We start from the raw sequence: 22,371 nt of genomic DNA, 5'->3' as shown, positions 1-22,371 counted from the left end.
TTTCTGAAATGAAGGTTAGAACTTAGAACACACCGGAATGGGCATGTCCATTTCCAGCCTCGACTTGTTTGCGCCATGGATGAGCCATGGACGCAACAGGTTCAGGCAACAGACACCGAGACAATGTGCGTGTCCAACTGGACGGGCGAGCCACGCATAGAAACGCTTCAGGTCGTGTCATGAGCAGTGATGATCCGGCGCGTGCGCATCCGTGGTGGTTGGCCACTGTACCTACCGGGAGGGAAACGGACACCTCGATAGCTAGGATACGAAAATGAGCGAGTTGGTGCAGTGGCGGAGCAAGGGGGTGGCCAGCAGGGGCAAGCTTTTTTAAAAAATAATAGTATTTTAATGAAAAATTGTAAAAATAAATAGCAAAAAAAATTGCAGATATAGCAGTTGCTGAAGGGCCGACAGCCCACGTGGCATCTGACCTGGCTCGCCGGGCTCCGCCGGACCAGGTCTGTTGGCGCCGATAGGGCCTGTCGGCTGCTGGTGGGCCGACTGGAAACTGTCGGTGCAAACAGCCTGCCGACAAGGCAATCGGCTTTTGCGGAACCGATGGGCCTATCGGTCTTGTAGAAGCCGATAATCTATTTTCAATAAATGTAACTAAGCAGTTTTGTATTTAGCTCTGATTCGCAACAAATCATGAGAAGTAAAGTACATTAGCAACTCCTAACTTTGATAGATATTGAAATTACAAGTGCGAAAGAATCTAGCCTTTTCAGTGTGTTTTCAAATAGGTTTTCCAGTCTGATTTGAAATACCCTTTGCACTATGATTTTGAATAGGTTTTTCAGTGTTCTTCGAAATAGGCTTTTCGGTGATACGGACGTAGCCTTTTCATGAGCATTTACGCCTCCACACAACGGGTTCTAAACCAGCCTCCGCCTATATATACGTATTGTTGTATGCGTTGTTACTAACTTCAAAACGAGAATTCGCTGGAGTAACAATGTCTAGAGGGTCGTCTAGTGGAAAGGGTTTAGGCACTGGAAGAGGAAAGGGGGAAGGAATGAACCTTCCATTGTGTGGGGCAGGAGGCTGGCAGGTAGGCGCAGCCGGAGGCATTGGGCAGGAGGCATTGGGCAGGCGCGGGAGTCCGGCTAGAGGCGGTAGGGCCGAGGGGCGGCGGGAGGCAGGCGAGGGCGGCAGTGGGGCTCACGAGGCGCGGGGACGGCAAGATGCGGCCGGCAAGGGGGGTAAATGGAGAGAGAGAGTAAAAGCTGAGGAGGAAGAGGGAGCGCGGTAAAAAAAAAAAGCTAGTCGGCCCTTCTAAAGCCGATAAGACTTGTCAGCCAGCCAGGGGCGACTAGATCCAGTTGGGCCGACAGCCCACGTGGCCCAGCTGCCTGCTAGATGTGCAATTTTTTTGCAATTTTTCATTAAAATACTATTATTTTAAAAAAATTCCAAGGGCCAAGGCTCCCCTAAGGCTAATCACAATGGGGTTTCATGGCGAGTTTCATGGCATTAATTACCATGACATATCAGCATTTTTGATGATGTGGCACTGATTTAATGAGGGAAGAGAAGAAACCAGTTTCATCCCCATGAAACTCTGCTAACTCGTTTCCAAGACGTTGAAAATGGCGTGAAACGACCACTATGACCACCGTTGTTTCATGGGGATCCCATGCACCAATAGATCAACTAGCATTTAATTACACTGGTTAGCTTTGAAAATAGTGAAATGAAACTCTCTATTGAGGCATAGTGTTTCATTCATCCCCCAAGCTGATGTGGCATTTTTGGAAATAGGGATATGAAACCCTATTATGATTAGCCTAACGTGGCAAAAGTTCTTTAACCCCCTTGTTGCAGTGCAGAGTTTAGACAATCCTAGGCTAAATTAACATGCTAACATGCTCAGCCCCGCCACCCCCACCCCCCCCCCCCCCCCCCCCCGCGGGCGTAGAATTCCTGGCTCCGCCCCTATATCCAAGGTATAATTGTGTTTTCCTTTCCTTTTTTTTTATCAGTTGACGGGCCTTTGGCCATTGGATCTTGAGAGCTTTGCTCAGGGAGGAGAGAAAAAAGGGGAGCCGTGCATCATGCCGGTGTGACGCGCACTCATTTTGCACGGCACAGTGACAACTCTCTGAGCGCCAAACAGTCACATGATCGGCTTTTGTACAACCCCGGAGAAGATACTCTCTGACTCTCTGGGTGCCAAATAAAGTGACACGAACAATACCAGAATTCGCATGCATGACCAATCCTGGTCTCCACTTGGTTGTGCAATGGACGAATGGGCCGTCAGCATTGGATGCAACAGAGTGAGAGGCAACTAGAAAGTGCAAGCGCGCACATGGCCCATCCAACTGAACGATCCACGCATAGACTACAAACGGTTGCAGTTTCAGACAGGATACGAGAGCAATTTGCCATGGCGACATGCGGGCATCTATCCCATGTAGACACCGGCACCAGTTCCGAGCACAGGCAGCACCAGCATGGCCTTGTCAGGGTCACCGGCACCGACACCCGATCATGATACTAATTTCTGAAAGATTTGGAGTTGGAGTAGGTTATATCGGCTTAATTTCCCTGAAATCGAAGCGATTAAGAAAAACGAATAAGCTGGAATCGAGGACCAAGAAGCGAGTTCACATGGTGCCCAGAGTGGAAGCAGGGGAGGCGTTAGCTCTGAGACGTCAAAGCTCAATCTCCTCCGGCTGGCGGCTCTTCTCTCCCCAATCCGTCTCCGGGGGAGCTCTGGATCTCCTGCCTCACAGCTTCCAGCAATGGCGGGGAAAGGCTCGAGCAGGCGATGGCACGGGGAAGGCGATACGCACGAGCGGAGGAAGCAGGGCGGCTTCAAGACCATGCCCTTCATCTTAGGTGAAGTGTCTATCCTATCCACCCTACGCACTGACTGTCTCTGTTCCTGTCGATCACATTAGCCATGCTCGGAGCTGAGCTTGAGACGCGCGCGCTGCAGCCAACGATTTCTGCGACCGGTTCGCGACGGTCGGGTTCAACGCCAACCTGATCACGTACCTGACGCGGCAGCTGCGCCTGCCGCTCGTCGAGGCCTCCAACACGCTCACCAACTTCCACGGCTTCTCCAACCTCACCCCGGTCGTCGGCGGCCTCATCGCCGACTCCTTCGCCGGCCGCTTCTGCACCATCGCGGCGGGGTCGGCCGTCTACCAGCTCGGCATGGTCAGCCTCACCGTCTCCGCGCTGCTCCCGTCGCTCCGCCAGCCGCCCTGCGCGGCCGCGGCGGCGGCGGACGAGGCCTGCGCCCGCGCGTCCGCCTGGACGCTGCTCGTCCTCCGCCTGTCGCTGCTCTGCACGTCCGTCGGCGCGGGCGGCACGCGGCCGTGCGTCATGGCGTTCGGCGCCGACCAGTTTGAGCTCGACAGGCCGCGCCACGGCGAGGCCGGCGCGAGGCAGCGGAGGTGGAGCTTCTTCAACCTCTACTTTTTCGGCGTCGAGCTCGCCAAGCTGGCCGCCATCACCCTGGTGGTGTACATCCAGGAGAACGTGGGGTGGGGGTGGGGGCTCGGCGTCCCGACCATCGCCATGCTCGCCGCGGTCACCGCGTTCGTGGCGCGCTACCCTCTGTACATCAAGATGGCTCCAGGGGGCAGCCCGTTCGCACGGCTGGCCCAGGTCGCCGTCGCCGCGTTCCGGAAGATAAATGTGGCCGTGCCGAGCGACCCCGGACACCTTTACCAAGACAAGGAGCTCGACGCCGGCATCTCCACCGCCGGCCGCCTGCTGCACACGAACCAACTCACGTAATTCTCTCTAATTTGTTTTCTATACTAATATGGATTAATTTTATCTTATGTCGTGCGAACGTAAGCTAAAATGCCTCCATGTGTGCCCTCTTCCATTAGCATTTTTGACCGTGCTGCAATCATGACGCACGGCGACTTCACCGGCAGCGGCGCCCCGCGGCCATGGCGGTTGTCCACGGTGCACCGTGTGGAGGAGCTCAAGTCGATCGTCCGCATGCTCCCCATCTGGTGCGCCGGGATCCTCCTGGTCACATCGGCGTCCCACAACCACAGCTTCGCCATTCAGCAAGCGCGCACCATGGACCGGCGCGTCGCGGCGCGCCTCGAGGTCCCGCCGGCCTCCATGCTCATCTTCTCGAACCTCGCCATGCTGGGCACCCTCGCGCTCTACGACCGGGTGCTGGTGCCCCGGCTGCGACGCCCACGGGGCGCCCCGCAGGGATCACGCACCTCCAGCGCACGGGCATCGACCTCGCCATCAGCACGCTGAGCAACGCGGTGTCGGCGGTCGTTGAGGCGGAGAGGAAGCGGGCGGCGGCGCGACACGGCCTATTGACAGCCCTGGCGCCACGGTGCCGATGAGCGTGCTCTGGATGGCGCCGCAGTACGCCATCCACGGCGTGGCCGACGCGTTCATGGACGTCGGACGCATGGAGTTCCTGTACGACCAAGCGCCCGAGAGCATGAGGAGCTCCGCTGCGGCGCTCTACTGGCTGACCATGTCGGCCGGGAGCTACATGGGCACGCTGCTCGTGATAACGCGAGGGGACCAAAGGGGAAGGACAATGGCTTCAGGACAACCTCAACAGAGGGAAGCTGGATCGGTACTACTGGTTGCTGGTGACATGTATCTTCGAGGCGACAACGAGAGCGACGTGGAGTCCAACAGTGGATGTAGCGGGGCCTCTGCGCATTTTTATGGTGGCGACTGCGAGGTAGCCTGCGAGAGGTATGGATCTGATGGCTTCACTCTATGGATGTAGCGGGGTCTCTGCGCGTTTTCGTGGTGGCGACTGCGAGGTAGCCTGCGAGAGGTATGGATCTGATGGCTTCACTCTGTAGCGGCGGCGGCGGCATTACGGCGAAGGGTCCTGCATAGCGGTGGCCTTCTTAGTGCGGTGCATTCTGTTTTCCTTTGGGTCCCCGTCAACACGGGGTCACGCCAGAGGTTTTCAGCGACTACATGAGAGTGTTTGTTGGTGGGCGCTGCATTAAGGCTTCTAGTACGGCTGCCGTTGTCGAGTGGAGTATGCGGCCGCGTTGAGGCCCCAATCCAACTGGTCGTTGTGGCGGTTTTGAGTTGAGTTTACCCGCGTTGATATCCCAATCCAACCAGACAAGTTTAGATTACCTTTTTCATTTCTTTTTCCTGCCTATGGCCTTTTAGGGTTGTAGTCTTGTACTTTTCTGCTATATCAATAGAAACTCGTACTATCTGGTGCGGTTTTGTTCAAAAAAAAAGAGAGAGAGCTGAGATGACAGAGAGGAGAAAGGATGCGAGGAGAAGCATTTGGAGCTTCAACCGCTGAAAGAAAGCGATGAAAAAGACGTAGAGCTTCGGCCTCTGCTATCATCTGATCTATAGAGATTTTGCTGCCTTTCTTCAGTCTTCACTGAATGACCTCTTTTATAGAAGATTCAAAGGAGGGCTATTGACACAGCGAAATGAGGGCAATTTTGATTCAAAAAATGTTTTATATCAAAAAATTAGATGAGTCTCCTTTTTTTGGATGATTTATTATTAGAATTTTTAAGAGAGGATTAACCCGTAGAATTGCACGGATGAGAGGAAAAAAAGGAGGTGCTGAAGAACTAAGCATCAAATTTGAACCAGCGAGCCAAATCTAGGTTGAACTAGGTCTAAAATCCCAAATTATGCCTCAGATTTTCACTAGCATCTTTGATAGGTTGTTTCTGCGGACATTTCTCTACAAGGCAGATAAGTTATAGAAGTACCCCGAACGAATCAGGGAATCAAGGCAAATTATTTTAGTGCACAAGGGAGACCAGGTGGCCTAAAAAAGCACTTCCACAAGAATTGTCTACCATGCATAAACTACCAGTGGACGTAACAAGCAGATAAGCTACCAGTACCTCCGTTCTCCACTTGTCAATTCGAACACCGGCACATGCCTAACAGACATTAAACCTTATTTTTTTCTAATCATATGATAGCGATAATTATCAAAACTATTTAGCATGGAAGTATTTGATGGAAATCCTACTAATATCATTTTTGCATGATACATTTAAAAAGATGTGTATATTAGTCAATGGTCAAATTTTAAATTCAAAACTTTCAACATGCATGTTTTAATAATCCATTAGGAAGTGAGAGAGCATCAAACAATCTAACGATCAAAACCTTCCTCGAGTAAGAACAGTCCAGGTATGCCCAATGACTTAAATAGTATGCTTCATATTCCATTAACTTACATATTTTACACTCGTATTTCATCTATGGACAAAAACATCATATTATATTGGTAGATAAGAACTCCAGATATCAAAAGAGCTCGGATATTTCTATTTATGATCTATACTTAACCAAGAAAAGAAAAGCTGGATGACCAAAGAAGCAATTGGGGCAAGCCCAAACTTCTGAAAGTGTAATAGCACTTGAGCAAAATAAACAAATAAAACTGAGAATGCTTTGTAAAGGTAAAGAAGATCTATGGCGCCAGTTTCTTTCAAACATAAGCCCTTGAACAACTTCAATGAAAAGCTTTGAATCACGCGAATAGTCTCCACAAGATTAAGGTGGCACCCAACTAGGGAGTTGTATTTGTTACATTGCTTATCTATTCCAGAACATTCACCTGGCTATGATTGATCTCCTCTTCTATATCAACAGGGCCCAAATTATTTGATGAGTTCACTTATCAGAGCTGTTCCATGTGGCAAAAATTTCCTACGTATTATACTAGCATGGTGAGGTTTTCTATTCCTGAAAATGTTGTGCCTATAGAAAAACTAGGCACCGACAATCAATATTTTACAAAACCTGTTTGGTTTTGTGCTTTGCCAAGAAATGACTCTATATCACCATGGAATAGAGAAAGCTGTTTGGCTAAAGCAAAACCACAATACATACCATCCACAGCAGCACTTAAGATGCCCCCAGCATAGCCAGCACCTTCGCCGATTGGATATAATCCTTGCAATGATGTGCTTTCATATGTCTCTCCATATCGTGAAATTTGCAAGGGAGAGCTTGTCCTTGTCTGGGTGGTTGCCAATAAGCAAGAGGTATTGGGTTAATGCTTAACAGGTGAGAATTACAGAAAAGAACACAACAACTTGCATACCTCCACACCATGGAGTAGGGCCTCTTTAGCAACAAAGCCTGGCATCTGAAAACATAGTAATTCAAATGAATCAAGGCACATGGAGCTTAAAATCATAAGAAATAAAAAGGAAAATTCATACCTCTCTGTCAATCATTATTATTGACTGTTGTAGAGCTTCAGTTATGTAAGGAGGGAATAGCTCATGGAGTTTGGATGGACGAACTCCTAACCTGTAGCTTGATGGTGGGAGAGTTGTAACTGTAACAGATACAAGTTAGTGAAAGAAAAAACTGATTACTTGTTACCTCAGAAATATTAGCAACAACAATACCTGACAATCTGTTGCTGATAAAATCTGTGACACGCTGTGCTGGGACAACAAAATTCCCTCCACCCATCACAGCTGCTCTTCTTTCAAATTCTCTCTGTTTTCAATGTGTACAATTTTTTTGTGAGCTCGGGAGAATTTGCCACTGTAATAGAGTAACAATGTAGAAAAGAAGTTGTTGAGCATTAAGGCAGGCCATGCCACATTTATGAGTATCTACATTATATTCTAATAAATAGTGCATGCCCATGGTAGGTTTAAAGATACATGACAGCGATTGAAGCTGACATTATTTTGCATTAATTACAGTTGAGCTGAATGCACAAACCAGTCCATCTAAGTGCTTAAGCTGATGAGGGAAGGTGGGCAATATACCTGTTGCATTATTTGTATAAAATTATTAGTTGACTAATTGAGTCTATATTTTAAATTATATATGGAAGCAGCCCCCTTGTTATAGTTCCACAACAGAAAATTAACTGACTCAACTCTAGAATCACTCCTCCAATACCCTTTGAGAACCGCTAACAATTCAAACTCATCTTTTTAATTAAAAAATAACAGATAAAACTGCATGCCCGATATGGGATAGTTTACATGTGTCGTTCCTACCCAATTTGGATAGAAAACTGCTACAAGCACTGCACTATTGAATGACCAGTAAGATCACCTCACCGATGTGCATGTCTAGTTGGAGACGTTGACTTTATATCTTAAGGTCAAATTCTACTGATATGTTTCCATGTTGTAAAACAAAAATAACTGATTAACATGAGGAACAAATTACATAGCAAGAAAAAGAGGCCATCATCCTAAGGTAAGTTAAGCTGGAGGTTATATGTTACCAAAAAAAAAACTCTTGTGACATACTCGCATTCCTGTCATAATGAAACAGATAACCCTCCAACCCTCTTTGACTGATTTAACATATTCGCTTAGCATACAGGATTTGAAAACTTAAGAGATTCTGCAAGTTGATTATTTGAGTGGTTCTGTTGTTATCACAGAGAATTCCTGTAACAAGTACCTGGAATTCAACACCTGCAAGAGGACCATGGGACCGAAATGGTTTGAAATCATGAGATGATACAGTAACCACAAGAGCTGAGTTTGCCCACTTTGATGCACGCCGTGAGAATGACATGCCATTGATGCACAATTCTGATGGATCCGTGCTAGTTAGAACAACCTGCATGTATGTCTCAAATTTTTAAGGACATAGCATTGTAATACACAGTGTGTCACAGGGAGGGAGGGAGATTAAAGAAAGGAAGGTGACTTACCTGTCCACCAGGGCACATGCAAAAGGAGTAACAACTGCGACTTTGTTCGGCAATGTCAAGCTCATCTGCATTTTTTTCACCAACAGACTTCACAATTTTGTAATCTGCCACAGGTATCCGCCCACGTCCTTTCTGTACTTCAGCAGCCAGTTCAGAGTACTGTAATTTGTCACAGTAGCAATATCATGCAACATATCAGCGGTTGTCAGCAAATCATGGAAATGTATTAAGATACTGCAGCATTCAATCCATACATTCTATAACAACCAGATAAATAATTCACAATTTAAATCATGATTTAATAAATCCACAACGTATTAATTATTGCACATGTTGAATTCATTACTTTAGTACACTGGCTACATTGGTGTCTCCAGGCAGAAGGAATGAGTCCAAGCTGCTATCTGTATTGCAAAACTGGGTGAAAGACCTTGGAACAACAGACAGTTTCTCTATTGTTCCACTGATTACAAACAGATCGCTCAGGTGCATGCTACGAATAATAAGTTTTACTCTTTCCCTTTTGAAAATAGCCATTTGAGTTCAAGGATTGGTGGAACACTAAGTTACTGAAAATCAGATATGGTACATAAAGTGCAGCTAATCACACAAGACAGGTGTCATCTGGAAAGAAGATAATCAGAATAAAGAAATAAGTCTTACTTGGATACTGTTTATCAGTTCTTGGGGATGCTCAATTCTTAAGCCGACCTGTAAGGAGAGAACCATTGATTTTTAGTTATATGAACTGAGTCGGAAAGTAATTATAACTTAGCAGTTACAAAGATACAGTGAGCAAGAGTTAGACATAATATCTCAAGGGGAACTATGCTGAACCACTTGTGGCCCAGAGTTTGGTCAAATAAAATGTAATATAGGCATTTCCAAGGAAGTAGTATGAGTGCAAAAAATTATATTATTATTACCCTTGCCTTTTTGAGGTATGCTGGAGAGAAAAATAGGGTAACAGGATACTGTTAAAATAGAGAACATTGATAAGCTATGGTGAAAGGTTCAGGGGCTCGTTAGTTTGTATCTAAGTTATATGGTTTATTTGATTTGATTGACCAAGTAAATAAAACTGGTTCAATATTAATATTTCTATTCCATCCAGAGACTAAACAGACCTCCAATATCCAACCAAAACTTAGGAATGTGTGCACTTCCTCCGCAACGAGGACAGGTTTTGTACCCCTGTTGGTTATGAACTGGATGTGTGCTATACCATTTTCAATTTGAATTTTCGCAATGTCCACACGCCAGTGAACAATGTATGGTATGGATATAGGGTGCACGTACCATCCAAGAAACTTTTGCATTTTGAGAAACATGGTTAAATATTTTCATTATAAATTGGCTGCAATGTGAGCAGACACGACCAATGTAGGTAATATCGACCTAGAACATGGTTTTATTAGCATTAAGAACTTACTGCAAAACTTTTGGGGCTCATGTCCACATTATGCTGCTGAAGCATATTATATGTGTCACGAGCTGAGTGACCAACAGCCAATACAACTGCATCAAATGATAGTTTCTGGCTGCCAGAACCTGGCCGTAGTTCTGAATCAGAGACCACGATTCCTTTTACCTGCCTGTCTTCCACTATAAGATCATCTACTCTAGCATTAAATCTTATGGTAACCTGTAAGGAAATGGAACATGATACATCAATACATGGAAACTTGCAGAATAAAAAAAAAGCTTAACAAAGACACAGATTATGTTGAAACTTACACCCAATTCTCTTAAGTGGTGCCTGAAATTTCGCAGCAGAGGAACAAGTTTATCGGTACCCAAGTGAGGTTTCCCATCAACTAAAATGTTTGGAGGGGCTCCAAAGTGAACAAATGTTTGCATAACCTGCAACCCAAGACTCATGGTTACTATATTAAACACACAAAATAGTCTGCTTTGAACTAGGATATTGCTTAAAACTCTTAAAATTAGATGGCAATGTCTTCAAAACAGTACAAAATGCCCAACAGTTCAGTTCCAAAGGACTTAAAAACAGAATTCGAAACTTAAATTCTCAGCTCTAATTCCTTCAGTCAAGACTCAAGAGGCACATCTCTCAAGAAATAAATTGCAATGTTCACATTATAAAAGGCATTATAGATGTGTCAGTAGTTAAAAATAAAATCTGATTCGATAATCTTCTGTTGCTATACAAAGCTATTTCATGCAGAAGTCATGAGCTCTTGAACAAATGGAACATGACGGTGAACTTTTACATCAAACAATATCTGAGGCTAAGGTAGAGCAGGAAGATTCGTGCCTGGACACTGTGAAAACACAATGCGCTAATGAGAAAATGGATATGATAGGTACAGTGGGAAGATTCTCACAGCCTGAACACCATCAGTGTTTCTTCCTATCCTGGTCACGAGCTTCCCATCACTCCATGTACCTGCACCACCCTGCTATGATTAAGAACAGAAGATCAAGAATCGATGGCCTTAAGTCTTGAAGGAACATGAACATGGGATTGATTAATTGATCATTCCTTCCAGTTACCAAATGGGTAACTGGCACTCCAAAAACATTGTCTGTGGCTGTCTAATGCCACAATTCCTGCTTGTAATGATCATTAGACTAACAGGCCTATTAAAACTCAAGATGATGCATAAAAAAGGAAATCTCAATTAATTATGAAGGAGTTCACAATATGCTCATATTTTTCAGTATGAGTTAACTTTTAACTGTATTTAAATAATTTTGTGATGTAATTTGTGTATGAAAACAGACCCACAAAATGGAAAGGTTATTACAGATTATTTTCTTCACAATTCACTCAGTTCACCAGAAACATACTTAAATGATCCCTATGCAGATGAAGTCCAAATGTGTCTTCCTACATTTTTTCAGATTATGAAATTAGGATAAACAACTCATTTTCAATGTATCAAATGAACAAATTACCTAGTCCAATATTGCAAAACACAGGCATCTCACATCTGTGATCATTTTGTGATGTCTTAGTGCGAAATAGGAATCAATAAAATACCTCGCCGAAGCAAAAGTTGCTCTCTGATTGTAAGATTCGTCTAACTGCAAGGGCCCCAATGTCACGACCTCTTTGTTCAACAGGCTGACCACGTTCCAATAAGGTAACGTCTGCACCTAGCTCACCTAGCACAAGGGAAGCAAACAAGCCAGATGGTCCGCTTCCTATAACTGCCACTCTTGGCTTCTTATCTTGAGGACAGATCGAATCATTATGAGTATCCCTGATTCCTAGTTCATGATCGTAACCTTTATTGCTAGCATTGAGCATGCTGACCAAATCAGATGCTAACTTCTCTTTAGGCATGTATTCTACAGCTCCAAGTTTGGGCTCCAACCGAGCAATAAAATCCCATGCCCTTGGCTCCATATCAAGAAGCTTCTTAACATCCATATCAACAGTATAAGTGAACTGAGGTTCTTTCAAAACCTGTAGATGTAAAACATGTTTCTTATTCATTGGTATGAATAAATATCACCATTTCTCATAGAAGTAGACGTAAATACAGTTACAAAAGCTATGCAGATGAACCCATTCTTGTAAGACAGAGTTGTGTATTCAAATATATCAAGACTTGGATAACCACACTGGTAAACCAGTTGATTGGGTAAGCAGATTTCACAGGATATCACAGCTATTGCAGAACCTCATAGTTTCTCTAAGACCATAACATCATCACTACTGCACTCCACAATTTATGTTATGGAGCTTTCTAGAATGGTTGGGTATATAATAAAAAAAATGTAAAAATTTGCCCTCTAGTGTGAGTGTGGAGCGTGGAACCCTCAACAAAATGCTGACAGCTTAACTATGGAGAGGTATGGTGAAGCTTACTATATTATTTCTTAACATCATGTCTATTTTGCCCCAGTGTAATGCAATTCATCTGAATCATTTTAGCAGTTTCAACATCAAGCACATCCAATATTAACTAAGATAGAGATGGCATCAATCCATAAAGAACCTTCCGTGCATCGAATGACTTGCGGATAACAGTGAAAGCCTCGTCAGGGAGCATAGAAGCAACCTGCAGCACAGCTGAACCAATTAGAGAATGTAATCGTAGGAAAAATCTCAATCACAATAACAGCATAAAAGATGAATGCAGTTCTAAGAAATAATGAGAGAGCAGAGGCAGATTCAAGCAGTCGCCACTTGGTTTATAAGATGCACGGTGCAACACTCATCCTGCCAGTTAAGTAGTTAACTTGCAGATTTTTAGAATAGCAAGGCAATGTTTGTTGTTGCCTTAACACCAGCATCTAAATTCAAACCATTTTAAAAAGGAGGTTCAGTAAAGCAGGTATGGTGCAGGTGGCTACGAGGAGTAAAAGTCAGGCTAAACTGACTCCGGGGCTGTTCCCAAAACCCAAAACGTAACAAATAGCATATCATGAAAAACTGCAGTCAAACTACTTGAAAACCGAGGCTACCAACAACTTCAGGGAACAGAGATTGTGCTGACTGCCGATGCCAAGGTGAGGATCATGTTAACTAAATGGCACTAACCAAGTTAAAGCTACATTTGTACCGATGTGTAAGGTTTGAGCGGCGTCTGCATACATTAAGCCTACGATTCAACACCCAAACCTCTGTTTCAGCAAGCCCTTGGCAATTCACTAGAAACCTTGCAATTGCACGGCATTTCAAATTACACTACCCCATCAATTTCAACCGGTGATTGATTAGCGTACCGGGAACTTGATGGCTTTGGCGATGGCCTGGAGAAGCGGCAGCGAGATGCCGGTAAAGTCCTTGCCGGGGTCGTCTCGGGCGGGGACGGCTAGCTTGGAGAGCCGCCAGTACCCGGACTCCCGCCCCTCTCTGCCCTCCACCGGGGCGGCCTGGCGGAGCAGCTCCTTGTGGCGCCGGTCCAGCCGCTTCTTCTCCGACGGGTACCGCCGCTTCCCCGTGCGCTTCGCGCAGCGCACCGCGGCGCCGCATCCGCATCGACGCGGCCGCGGGAAGGGCGCGGTCACGGCGTCGAGACCACAGCTAGGGCTCGCGCGCAACGGGTAGGGTGGCGGGAGGGAGAAGGGTGAGAGCCTGGGACCCGAGGCGGAGGCGGTGGTGAACGCCAGCGCCATGGCGGATGATGGGGACTGGGGAGGATTGGAGAAAGGCATAGCGCTTGCGCCCCTGCGGATAAGAGTGGGTTTTAGACGAGAGGTTTATTGGGGGCTCGTTTGTACGAACCGATGAGTTTGTACGCCTAACGGTTATTTTCTCAAAAAGTTATACAAAGTAAGTGAGAATTCAAATACTTGAATAGGAGATTGGAGATTTGAATCAAATCATTCACCCAGCTTGTTTTTGTGTCTTTCTGTTAATGGATACACGAGTTCATGGTGAGTAGCTGGTACTTCGAACAAAAATGGAATGTCTGTTTGTTCCTCTGTCGGCCACGTTCAGCGAGAGCTTTTTAGTTGTACAGGTACATTGCGACGTTCTTGAAAAACAAGAAATAACATAGTCCTCAACAGTAAAAGTACTGTTGGCGGCCGGCGCCACATGCAATCACACATAAGATGGCTCTCAAGTTTTGGAAGTCACTATTCAAGGACGACGTTCCAAATGTGAAGCAAATCTACAACAAACTGAGATAGCACCATGTTACACAGTTGTGCAGTTGTGCATTGTACTTTTGCTAGAGTGCGTACCAGGGGCTGTTTGATTACAATGGTTTAACCCTATCATATTATATGTTTCGATGCTAATTAGAAAGATTAAATATAAACTAATTATAAAACTAATTGCAGAAGTCTAGGGCTAATTCGCGAGATGAATATATTAAATCTAATTAATCCATAATTTGCATATGTTTACTGTAGCATCACATAGGCTAATCATGAATTATTAGATTTAATAAATTCATCTCACGAATTAGCCTAGAAATTATACAATTAATTTAATCACTAATCTACATTTAATACAACTAAACATTTGAGGTGAGAGGACTGAAATTTAGTCCTGCCGGATCCAAACAGGCCTGAGTCGAGAATAGGTGTCTGCGCTCGCGGCGTCGAGTTGCCCTTGGTCTCCAGCTCGGATTGTAAATGTGTAATCATCTGTTTTTAAGCTCTCGATAGAAGGCTGGGATTGTCTGTTAAGCTTTCAATAGAAAAACAAGGCAGTGGCCTTTGATCCAAAAAGAACACATCGGAGAAATCGATGGGCGCGTTATCCACTTGGAAATAGGAAGCATATTCTATATATTAACTTATCAGTAAAAACCTGTTTGGGTTACATAGCTCGGTTCGAGTTCCTGTATTCCCTCGTCAACTGTTACATTTTCCAGCTCCGTAGGTTTACACTCAAGACAGAGGAGTACCAAGAACTCGACTACATAGCAGGACAAACCGCATCGGTTAAAGTCGAACTTGAAGAACAACATTTCACCAGTCTCCACTACAAACCTTCGACAAACTCCAGTTACCTCAGGCCAAGTGCACACGAAGTCTGAAAGTCTATTTCCGCTGTTAGCAAGCAGCACCACATGATTTTGAACTATCTAGCTGCTCAGTCACCACAACACTGCACTGACCCCCATGGTTTAGTTCACAAGGTGAGGGCTGACACTCTTGAAAGGAAGTGTGCAGGAGTAAGTCACATATCTGACACCGTCAAGGAGAACGACAACAAATATCCTGGAGAGGGGTTTCGGCGACACTCTTGGATCACCATCCCCATTGCCAGCCTCCCTGGGATCAGCTAGCACAGAGACAACAACTGATGATGCTGGCTTGCTATCAGGTACCTTGCTGCTTTCAGAAGTGCTGTTAAAAGCCTGAGGCTCTGTGTTGTTCACCGTTTTTCCAGTGAGTGGAATCGCCTCGTTGTACATGATCCTCCTGTTTTTCAGCTTGCCACCATAAGCAGGAGCAGGTTTTGGAATTTTCTGGGTAGCATTGACGCTCGAGGAGTTGACAGTTGGAGAAGCAGGTATAATGCCACCAGATTCGGCAGAAGCTGCGGAAATGTCAAACTGGAATACCTCACTGCACATTCCTGAGTTCAAAATTGGTCCTGAAAATAGTTACATAGAAATCACAGGGTAAGACACTATGGACAAGCACTCAAGGAGTATCAATTTCAATCAATGGGAGACTCTGACAAGAAATGCCTGCCAAAGATCCAGGACGCCTACCAAATATTACTACAAAATGGACATATATTTCATCTCTGCCAAGCATAGGCTGCAAATTTAATTTTGTACTGTTTGCAACCTCAGAAATGGGTGGAGAACAAAAGCATGGATCAACATACAAAGATCACCCTATCCAAGTTGAAATTCCCCTATTGCCATTGTAGAGATCAACACATACATGACCACAGAATAAATCAAGCATTAACAATACCTGAGTTCTTATGGGTCGATATGGCATGTCTATCACAATTATAGATATTTCCCCCATGAACGGGAACAATACAACTGCTATTTACTAAGCTAGCACTTTGGTGATTGCTATAAGGAAGAGGCCTTGAATATGGACATAGTTCCCTTTTCCGACAAGCTACCATGTCATATTATCAGCTGGCAACTTTAAATAACTTCATTCCCAATGCTCACTGCCAATGTTCAAAAAGGTGGTTCTAGGCGGCCGCCTAGGCGCGACAAAGCACTAGGCTAGGAGGTTCCGCCTGGCCTACGGGGTAGGCGGCCTGTGGCGGAGGCGGAGGCAGGGATGGGCGCGGCGAAGGCAGGTATGGGCGCGGCAGAGGAAGGAACGGGCGGCGGAGAAGGAGGCAGGGGACAGGCGCCGCCGTGCGGCGGTGGAGGAGGCAGGGGCTGGCGGCGGAGGAGGAAGAGGAGGTAGGGGCGGGCGGAGGAGGAGGAGGCAGGGGCTGGCGGCAAAGGAGGAAGAGGAGGCAGGGGCGGGCGAGCGGGCGGAGGAAGAGGAGGCAGGGGCGGGTGGGCGGGCGGAGGAGGAGGAAGAGGAGGTAAAGGCAGGCGGGCGGCGGAGGAAGAGGAAGCAGGGGCGGCGACGGGTGAGAACGAGGGAGGGGTGAGTCCGTGAGTGGATAAGGGGAGGCTGGGAGGTTTGGTACGACTGATCTGTTCATTTGGGTTGGGCCATTTTAATGGGCTTTTGTCCAAAGTTAGGCCCATCGGCTTCTTATTTTCTCTTTTCTTTTGGAGATTTATGTATGTGTATGGCAAGATACATATGTATATGTGTGTATGTGCTACCGCCTAGCAAACCGCCTTGAAACGCCAAGGCTCGCCTAGGCTCTAGGCGGTGGGTCACCGCCTGGAAACTGCCTAGCGCCTTTTTGAACATTGCTCACTGCTTCCATGCTTTTCTACAAGTCACTTGATTGTATTTACCATTTAGACTCGTATTTTTCACTTAGCGAAGTCTTAAATTTTATGTTCTACATCAGGAGATGATTGGATTATTATTCAAATATATCGTCGTATACCCTTTATAACAAATGCAAGAATCATTAACGATTACCGCATTACATAACAGGATGTATGAATGCTACAGATGACGACAAATGAATTCATGAATGCAGTACTACAAATAAACAGATATTGCTAAACAAATTAAACGTTGACATGCTTACCTTCCATTCCTTCACGGAACCACTGTGGCAGTGGTGCATCTGGCGGGAATGTTTCCTTTGAATCCGTATCCTTTCTAGGTGGTGACAGATAGCGAGCTACAGCAACACTAGTCTCCTTGTGATCTTTAACTGACTGACCATTTGAGGCCCTATGTGCCACTGCTTTCTCACTTGCAAGAACAGAATGGATAATCAAATTACCATTGATCTTAACATGTTTTCCATTCCTCGGCACATATAACAAAGCAGGCAAGATTTCACTTGAGTTATGTGCAGGATGATGCTTCTGCCCTGCTCCATCGGCACTCTCTGCCATTCCAGGATCAGTATCGATCATGTCGCTACTGTTTAAACCACCTTTAGGTCCTTTCCCATGGTTAGTGACACTAAACACCCTAGCATCAGAGTGGCCAAAACTTCCAAATATCACATCGTTGCTCCTGCCACTCATTCCGAAACTATGGTTGAACCCCGGAACAAAAGCACCAAAGACAAGCGCAACAAACAGCAAACCAAGAAGACTAACACTCGCCACCTTCTTGGTCTTGGCCTTACTCTTGTTCTCCACCGACTTCTTGACCTCTGGTTTTTTGGATACCTTCGCTGCAGCCGCTGTCTGATGTGGCTTCAAACGCGGGATAGGCACGAGTGGGACATGGGAGCCATGAGGCCGCATTGCATACCCAGGAACCCACGGGAAATGAATGCCCGGCAGCGGCGGCGGTGGATACACCCCAGGTGGCGGGCCACTCACACCACCGCCACCGAGCTGCTGCCGAAGCGTGGCGTTCTCGGCCACAATGAAGGAGATCTTAGAATTGAGGTCGTTTATCACCGAGTGCATCGACTTCACCTTCTCCTCCAGCTCCTCGACGTACCGCTTCTTTCTCTGCCGCGACAGCTGCGCGCTCTCGCGGTTCCGCATCAGACGCGCAGTCCGGCGCTTGTCCTCTTCCTCGCCGCCCGCGCCCCTCTCGTCGGAGTCCTCCGCGGCGGCCCGCGACGCCGAAGCCGACGCCGACGCCGACGCGGAAGGGGAAAGCTCTCCGTCGCCGGATCGGCGGCACTTGGCCCCGTCCGAGCTCGCTCCTGGGCTCGCCTGTTTCCGCTTCAGGCTCCAGTTCGCGGCGGCGCCGCTCCTTCCCTCGTCCGAGTCCTCGTGCTTCACCTCGCGGTCCCCGGCGTTAGCCACGGCGGAGTTGGCGGCGGAGGTGGCCGGGGAGGCGGAGGAGGACGTGGCGGGGCCGGATCCGGCGGCGGAGCCCTCGCCGGAGTCGTCGCCTTCGCCGCCGCGGTCGGGGGACCGGAGGAGGAAGTCGTCGACGGAGAAATCGACCGGCAGGTCGAAGTCGAGGCCGTCGTCGCCGGCGAATTCGCCGAGCGGGAGGTCGCCACCGGCGAGGGGCAGGTCCGGGTCGAAGAGGTGCGCCGGGTAGTGGCGGAGGTCGAACGGGGAGTGGTCGAGGAGCGCCGGCTCCGCCATGGCTGACGCCGCGCCCCGAGGAACAGGACGGGGGGGGAGAGGTGGGGTTCCCTCTAGGGTTTTGGCATCGTCGAGGTGGAGGCACGGGAGGAAGGAGCGGAATTTTGGAATGGAAGTCACGAGAGCGAGTGCGGACCGAGTCCGGGGGGGTTGACGAGCTCGTGCTCGGGACGTGCCGCCGTGCCGGTCCTCCCTACCGCGTAGCTTCCCAGAACGTATCCTTTCGTCCCGATGACAGGTGGGTCCTACCGTCAATCTGGGCCCGCAGGTCATCTGCTCGTCTAGTATACGTGGTCGACGGGACTGCGTCGATACCGACCAGATCTGGGCTCGCCACTGTTGGCGACTTGGTGGCGTGCTAAAAGCACCGGGGCATGAGTAACGGGGAAGTTAAGACGCCTAGGACCGTGTGCGCTGGCATGTGGGGCCACGGACCGCTAGTTTTAGGTGCAGAGGCCGCGGGTAAGGATAGAACGGGTAAGAAAAGTTACAGAGGTCCGTTCGGGAAGGTTCTGGTCTGGTGGGTGGGTGAGTGGTGCAGCGAATGTGACGATTTCGGATAAGAGATTTTACTTATTTTTCTGGTAAGCTTCCCATGTGGATCCTCTGGTATTACTCCATTGGCGTAACTTGGAGATGGATTTCGGTAGCCCTTGCCTGCTCTAAAATTGGATCTTGTAGCTTACGTCTGAATTTTTTTTTCTGTTGTGCGTAGCTTTTAGGATCACCGATCCATTCTGCGTGCCGCCCTCTAATAAACTATCACAAATCCGGCCTGCCGTTCAATATAAAATATGTGCCGATTGCACGATAAATAATTTTGCATACTCCCTCGCTGCCCCGAACGCAACTCTCGCATCTTGAGAAATCAAATAATTTAAAATTTAACTGAATTTATATAAAAATTAGTAATATTTATATCTCCAGATAGATTTAGTATAAAAATATATTACACAATTAATCTAACTATACTTATTTATAACATAAATATTAATAATATTTTATATTTAATTAAATTTGAAATTGTTTGGCTTTGTCGGGGTTGCATTCTTTTAGAGATGGAGGGAGGAGTTTATACTCTGAAGTCTGAAGGCTATTCAATTCTCCAATATATGGCAGATTATAGGCCTATCAAGATTATTGATTCTTAACCAAATGCAAGCAAACACTCTGAACGTACGCAAAAACCGTACGATGAGTGCAAAGGGCTTGCATGAAAAAACGCGCACTTCACTTCCTCTGCCTGGGGGTAGAAAGTATGCCCATGGGAGCGGGGAGCTTCACCTTCCTGTCTTGGATGAGTTCGAGGGCAGCATCGTCGAGGCGTGCTTTCATCATTTTTTGGCCTGAGCTCGTGATCTTTCCCTCGCGTAGAAGCAAGAAAAAGAGCACGGACACTCCAGAAAGAGAAAAATCAGAAGGTGCGGAAAGGTCAGGTGGGGATAGCATTCCGCGTTCACTCCGGTACTTCCATTTCTGGCCAGGCAGACGTACAGTTCTGATGCTCATCTAGCCACCACAGGGTTAAGGGGTGGGCTACGGAATGGCTCGTTCTACGTGTCGAAGACTCGTGACTAGCAGAGAGAAATATGCGTGCGATGCATTTTGCTAAAATTTTGAACAAAGGATTTAAGGCTTTATTTGGTCTGAACATAGCATCGACTTAATAGCATAGTTTGTTGTAATTTGGTAGTGGTGGCAAGGGTTTGGACCAGCCATGGCTAAGATAATCGCATGGGAATTGGGAAAGGACTGTATTGTAATTTGTGTGAGTTGCACCAACACCCCGTTGTTGTCCTTTCAGATTTTGGATGTTTTGATTGATTTTAGCACTATTTTGTTCGATGCAAAACAAAATAGTTAAAACAACTCTCTTATTTGACCACTTAGTTAATTATATTAAAGTAGGAAAAATAATGCTATATGCTAAATTGGTATCCGTGATTTTAGAGTGTGAATTACTGTATTTTGCTTTCAAGCGTCATATTTGTATACAAACCAAACAGGACTATGCTTGATTTGGGAATTTTAGGCATTTCACTTTAAATGTTAATTAAACCACAAGAATTTAGATGTAGACCACCAACATCAAACAGGGCCTAAAAGGGTCTTTGCTCGAGTACATGGATCGACATCCCATTTTGCTATAGAGGAGAAATGAAAAGGGGGCCTTACGTCTCAACTTATTATTAGAGTGTAAAAGAACCACTTATATACGGGATGTGGATAAGGTTCGCTATCGCTGCTTAAAATTGTGGCTGAAACGGCTAGAATTCGTGATATAGTAAAGTTCTCTCTGACGGCCCGAGTACCTCCACATAACAAAGCTCCAACCTAGATCGAAAAAACGCAACAATATTGCTGAGGCTTATGGGTTAAATGTGATCATGTGGTAGCTCACTCTACCATGGTAACAAGTGCGTATGAGATTTAGTCCCACTTTGCTAGACTAAAGTGAGGAATACCAACTTAAATAGCTAGTAGCATTGCAACCTTAAATTAACCTTTTTACGCGAAGCACTTAGTGTGCAGAGTGGGTCGGAGCAGTTTTTCTAGGCTAGGTCGTTACAATTGCATATAGATAATACAAGTGGACCCCTAATACGAGTGATAAAAACGTACATGTCAGAGTATCTCTAAAAGACTCTTTATATCTTTAGGAATAGAGATTTTGGTAAAAAAAAATACTCTCCAACAGACTTTTCAATTGGATATTTAAATATAGAATTCTCTATTCCGGATTTTTCGCTAGCCAAACATGGAGAGCGAGAATTGCTCTCTAGACTATGCATAAGATATAGAAAAGCTGCTGGAGAATAAAAAATATATAAAATAACTTTACTCAAATAACTCTCTAAATAATAATTTTAGAGAGTAGATTTTAGAAAAACTCTTGCATATGCTCTTACATACTTACGTGAGGTCGACGGATAGTCCACTTGACAAAAACGACACTTAGCTATATATGCAAGCAGTGGAACATTAGTTGCACTGCCACCGTGAGGTTAACAGTCGCTACGAACCATCAATCAAGACAGTAAAACAGTCAACAGCTAGTCTACTTAACAAAAGCAACATTAGCCGCCCTGTCACAGTCGCAGTGGGGTCAACCGTTCGCTCTGCGAGCAGCAGCGGAACTTGGAAGCAGCAAGATGCATTTGTACTAGATACTCTATTCCTTCGGTCTTTGCCGAGGTCACATGACACTTCGTTATTTTTGCAAGTCCCAAACTTTATGTTGAATTTAGGATGTTGTGGAGCCTTGCTAACATGTTTGCAACGTTTCTTTGAGAATCTACACTTCTATGAATTTAGATTTGCGGGTACTAGAAAAATTCAAGTGTCCAACGATAGCGCATAGAACCAGTGGGAAAAAAAAAACGGTAGTAGTCCAAGCATCCCGGCCACCAAGCGGGCTGCGGAGGCCCGGCTGGCGGCGCCCGTGGATTCCGAAACCGTTGGCCCAGGAATAGACTTGTACAACGAGCCCGTGTCGTCTGGCGCGCTGGGAATGACGGGGATACTGGCCACCGCGGCGGCATCGTCCTGTCGTGGGCTGACGGCCTGGCCAAAAACGACGGCACGAAACTTGCCGAATCGCTTTGCCTTGGCTCCAGCGAACGGGACCGACGCGCTCGCGTGTTGCCTGAATTT

At 46.4% G+C, this 22,371-nt stretch overlaps 2 protein-coding genes and 1 pseudogene across 7 annotated transcripts; 1 reads left to right on the top strand and 2 right to left on the bottom strand.

Annotated features, from left to right (window-relative positions):
* Positions 1-2,692: 2,692 nt before the first annotated feature.
* On the top strand, positions 2,693-5,120 carry LOC112887644 (annotated as a pseudogene).
* A 1,348-nt stretch (positions 5,121-6,468) lies between these two features.
* Positions 6,469-13,802, bottom strand: LOC112887250 (uncharacterized protein Cbei_0202). Of its 6 annotated transcripts, none has more exons than XM_025953373.1 (14): positions 13,358-13,802; positions 12,628-12,690; positions 11,664-12,092; positions 11,471-11,510; positions 11,005-11,066; positions 10,394-10,519; positions 10,089-10,301; positions 9,320-9,367; positions 8,657-8,815; positions 8,401-8,574; positions 7,377-7,470; positions 7,185-7,303; positions 7,064-7,108; positions 6,469-6,979 (listed from the first exon to the last, which is right to left on the bottom strand). In XM_025953373.1, exons 1-14 carry the CDS (start codon positions 13,787-13,789, stop codon positions 6,743-6,745), a joined length of 2,241 nt encoding a protein of 746 aa, XP_025809158.1. In that variant the 5' UTR covers positions 13,790-13,802; the 3' UTR covers positions 6,469-6,742. The 6 variants fall into 6 exon arrangements, with proteins under 6 accessions (XP_025809158.1, XP_025809159.1, XP_025809160.1 ...); XM_025953374.1 differs by having other exon boundaries at positions 8,401-8,562; XM_025953375.1 differs by lacking the exon at positions 11,471-11,510 and having other exon boundaries at positions 11,005-11,076.
* Positions 13,803-14,851: 1,049 nt separating this feature from the next.
* Positions 14,852-18,855, bottom strand: LOC112885821 (bZIP transcription factor 39-like). The gene is made up of 2 exons (XM_025951480.1): positions 17,235-18,855; positions 14,852-15,689 (listed from the first exon to the last, which is right to left on the bottom strand). The coding sequence occupies exons 1-2, from the start codon at positions 18,715-18,717 to the stop codon at positions 15,217-15,219; spliced, it is 1,956 nt and encodes a 651-aa protein (XP_025807265.1). The 5' UTR covers positions 18,718-18,855; the 3' UTR covers positions 14,852-15,216.
* Positions 18,856-22,371: the final 3,516 nt, after the last annotated feature.

This window comes from Panicum hallii, chromosome 3 (assembly GCF_002211085.1).
Source record: "Panicum hallii strain FIL2 chromosome 3, PHallii_v3.1, whole genome shotgun sequence".
Taxonomy (NCBI): Eukaryota; Viridiplantae; Streptophyta; class Magnoliopsida; order Poales; family Poaceae; genus Panicum; species Panicum hallii.
The sequence above is the reverse complement of the archived record's forward strand: the minus strand, read 5'-3'. Positions and strand labels throughout refer to the sequence as shown.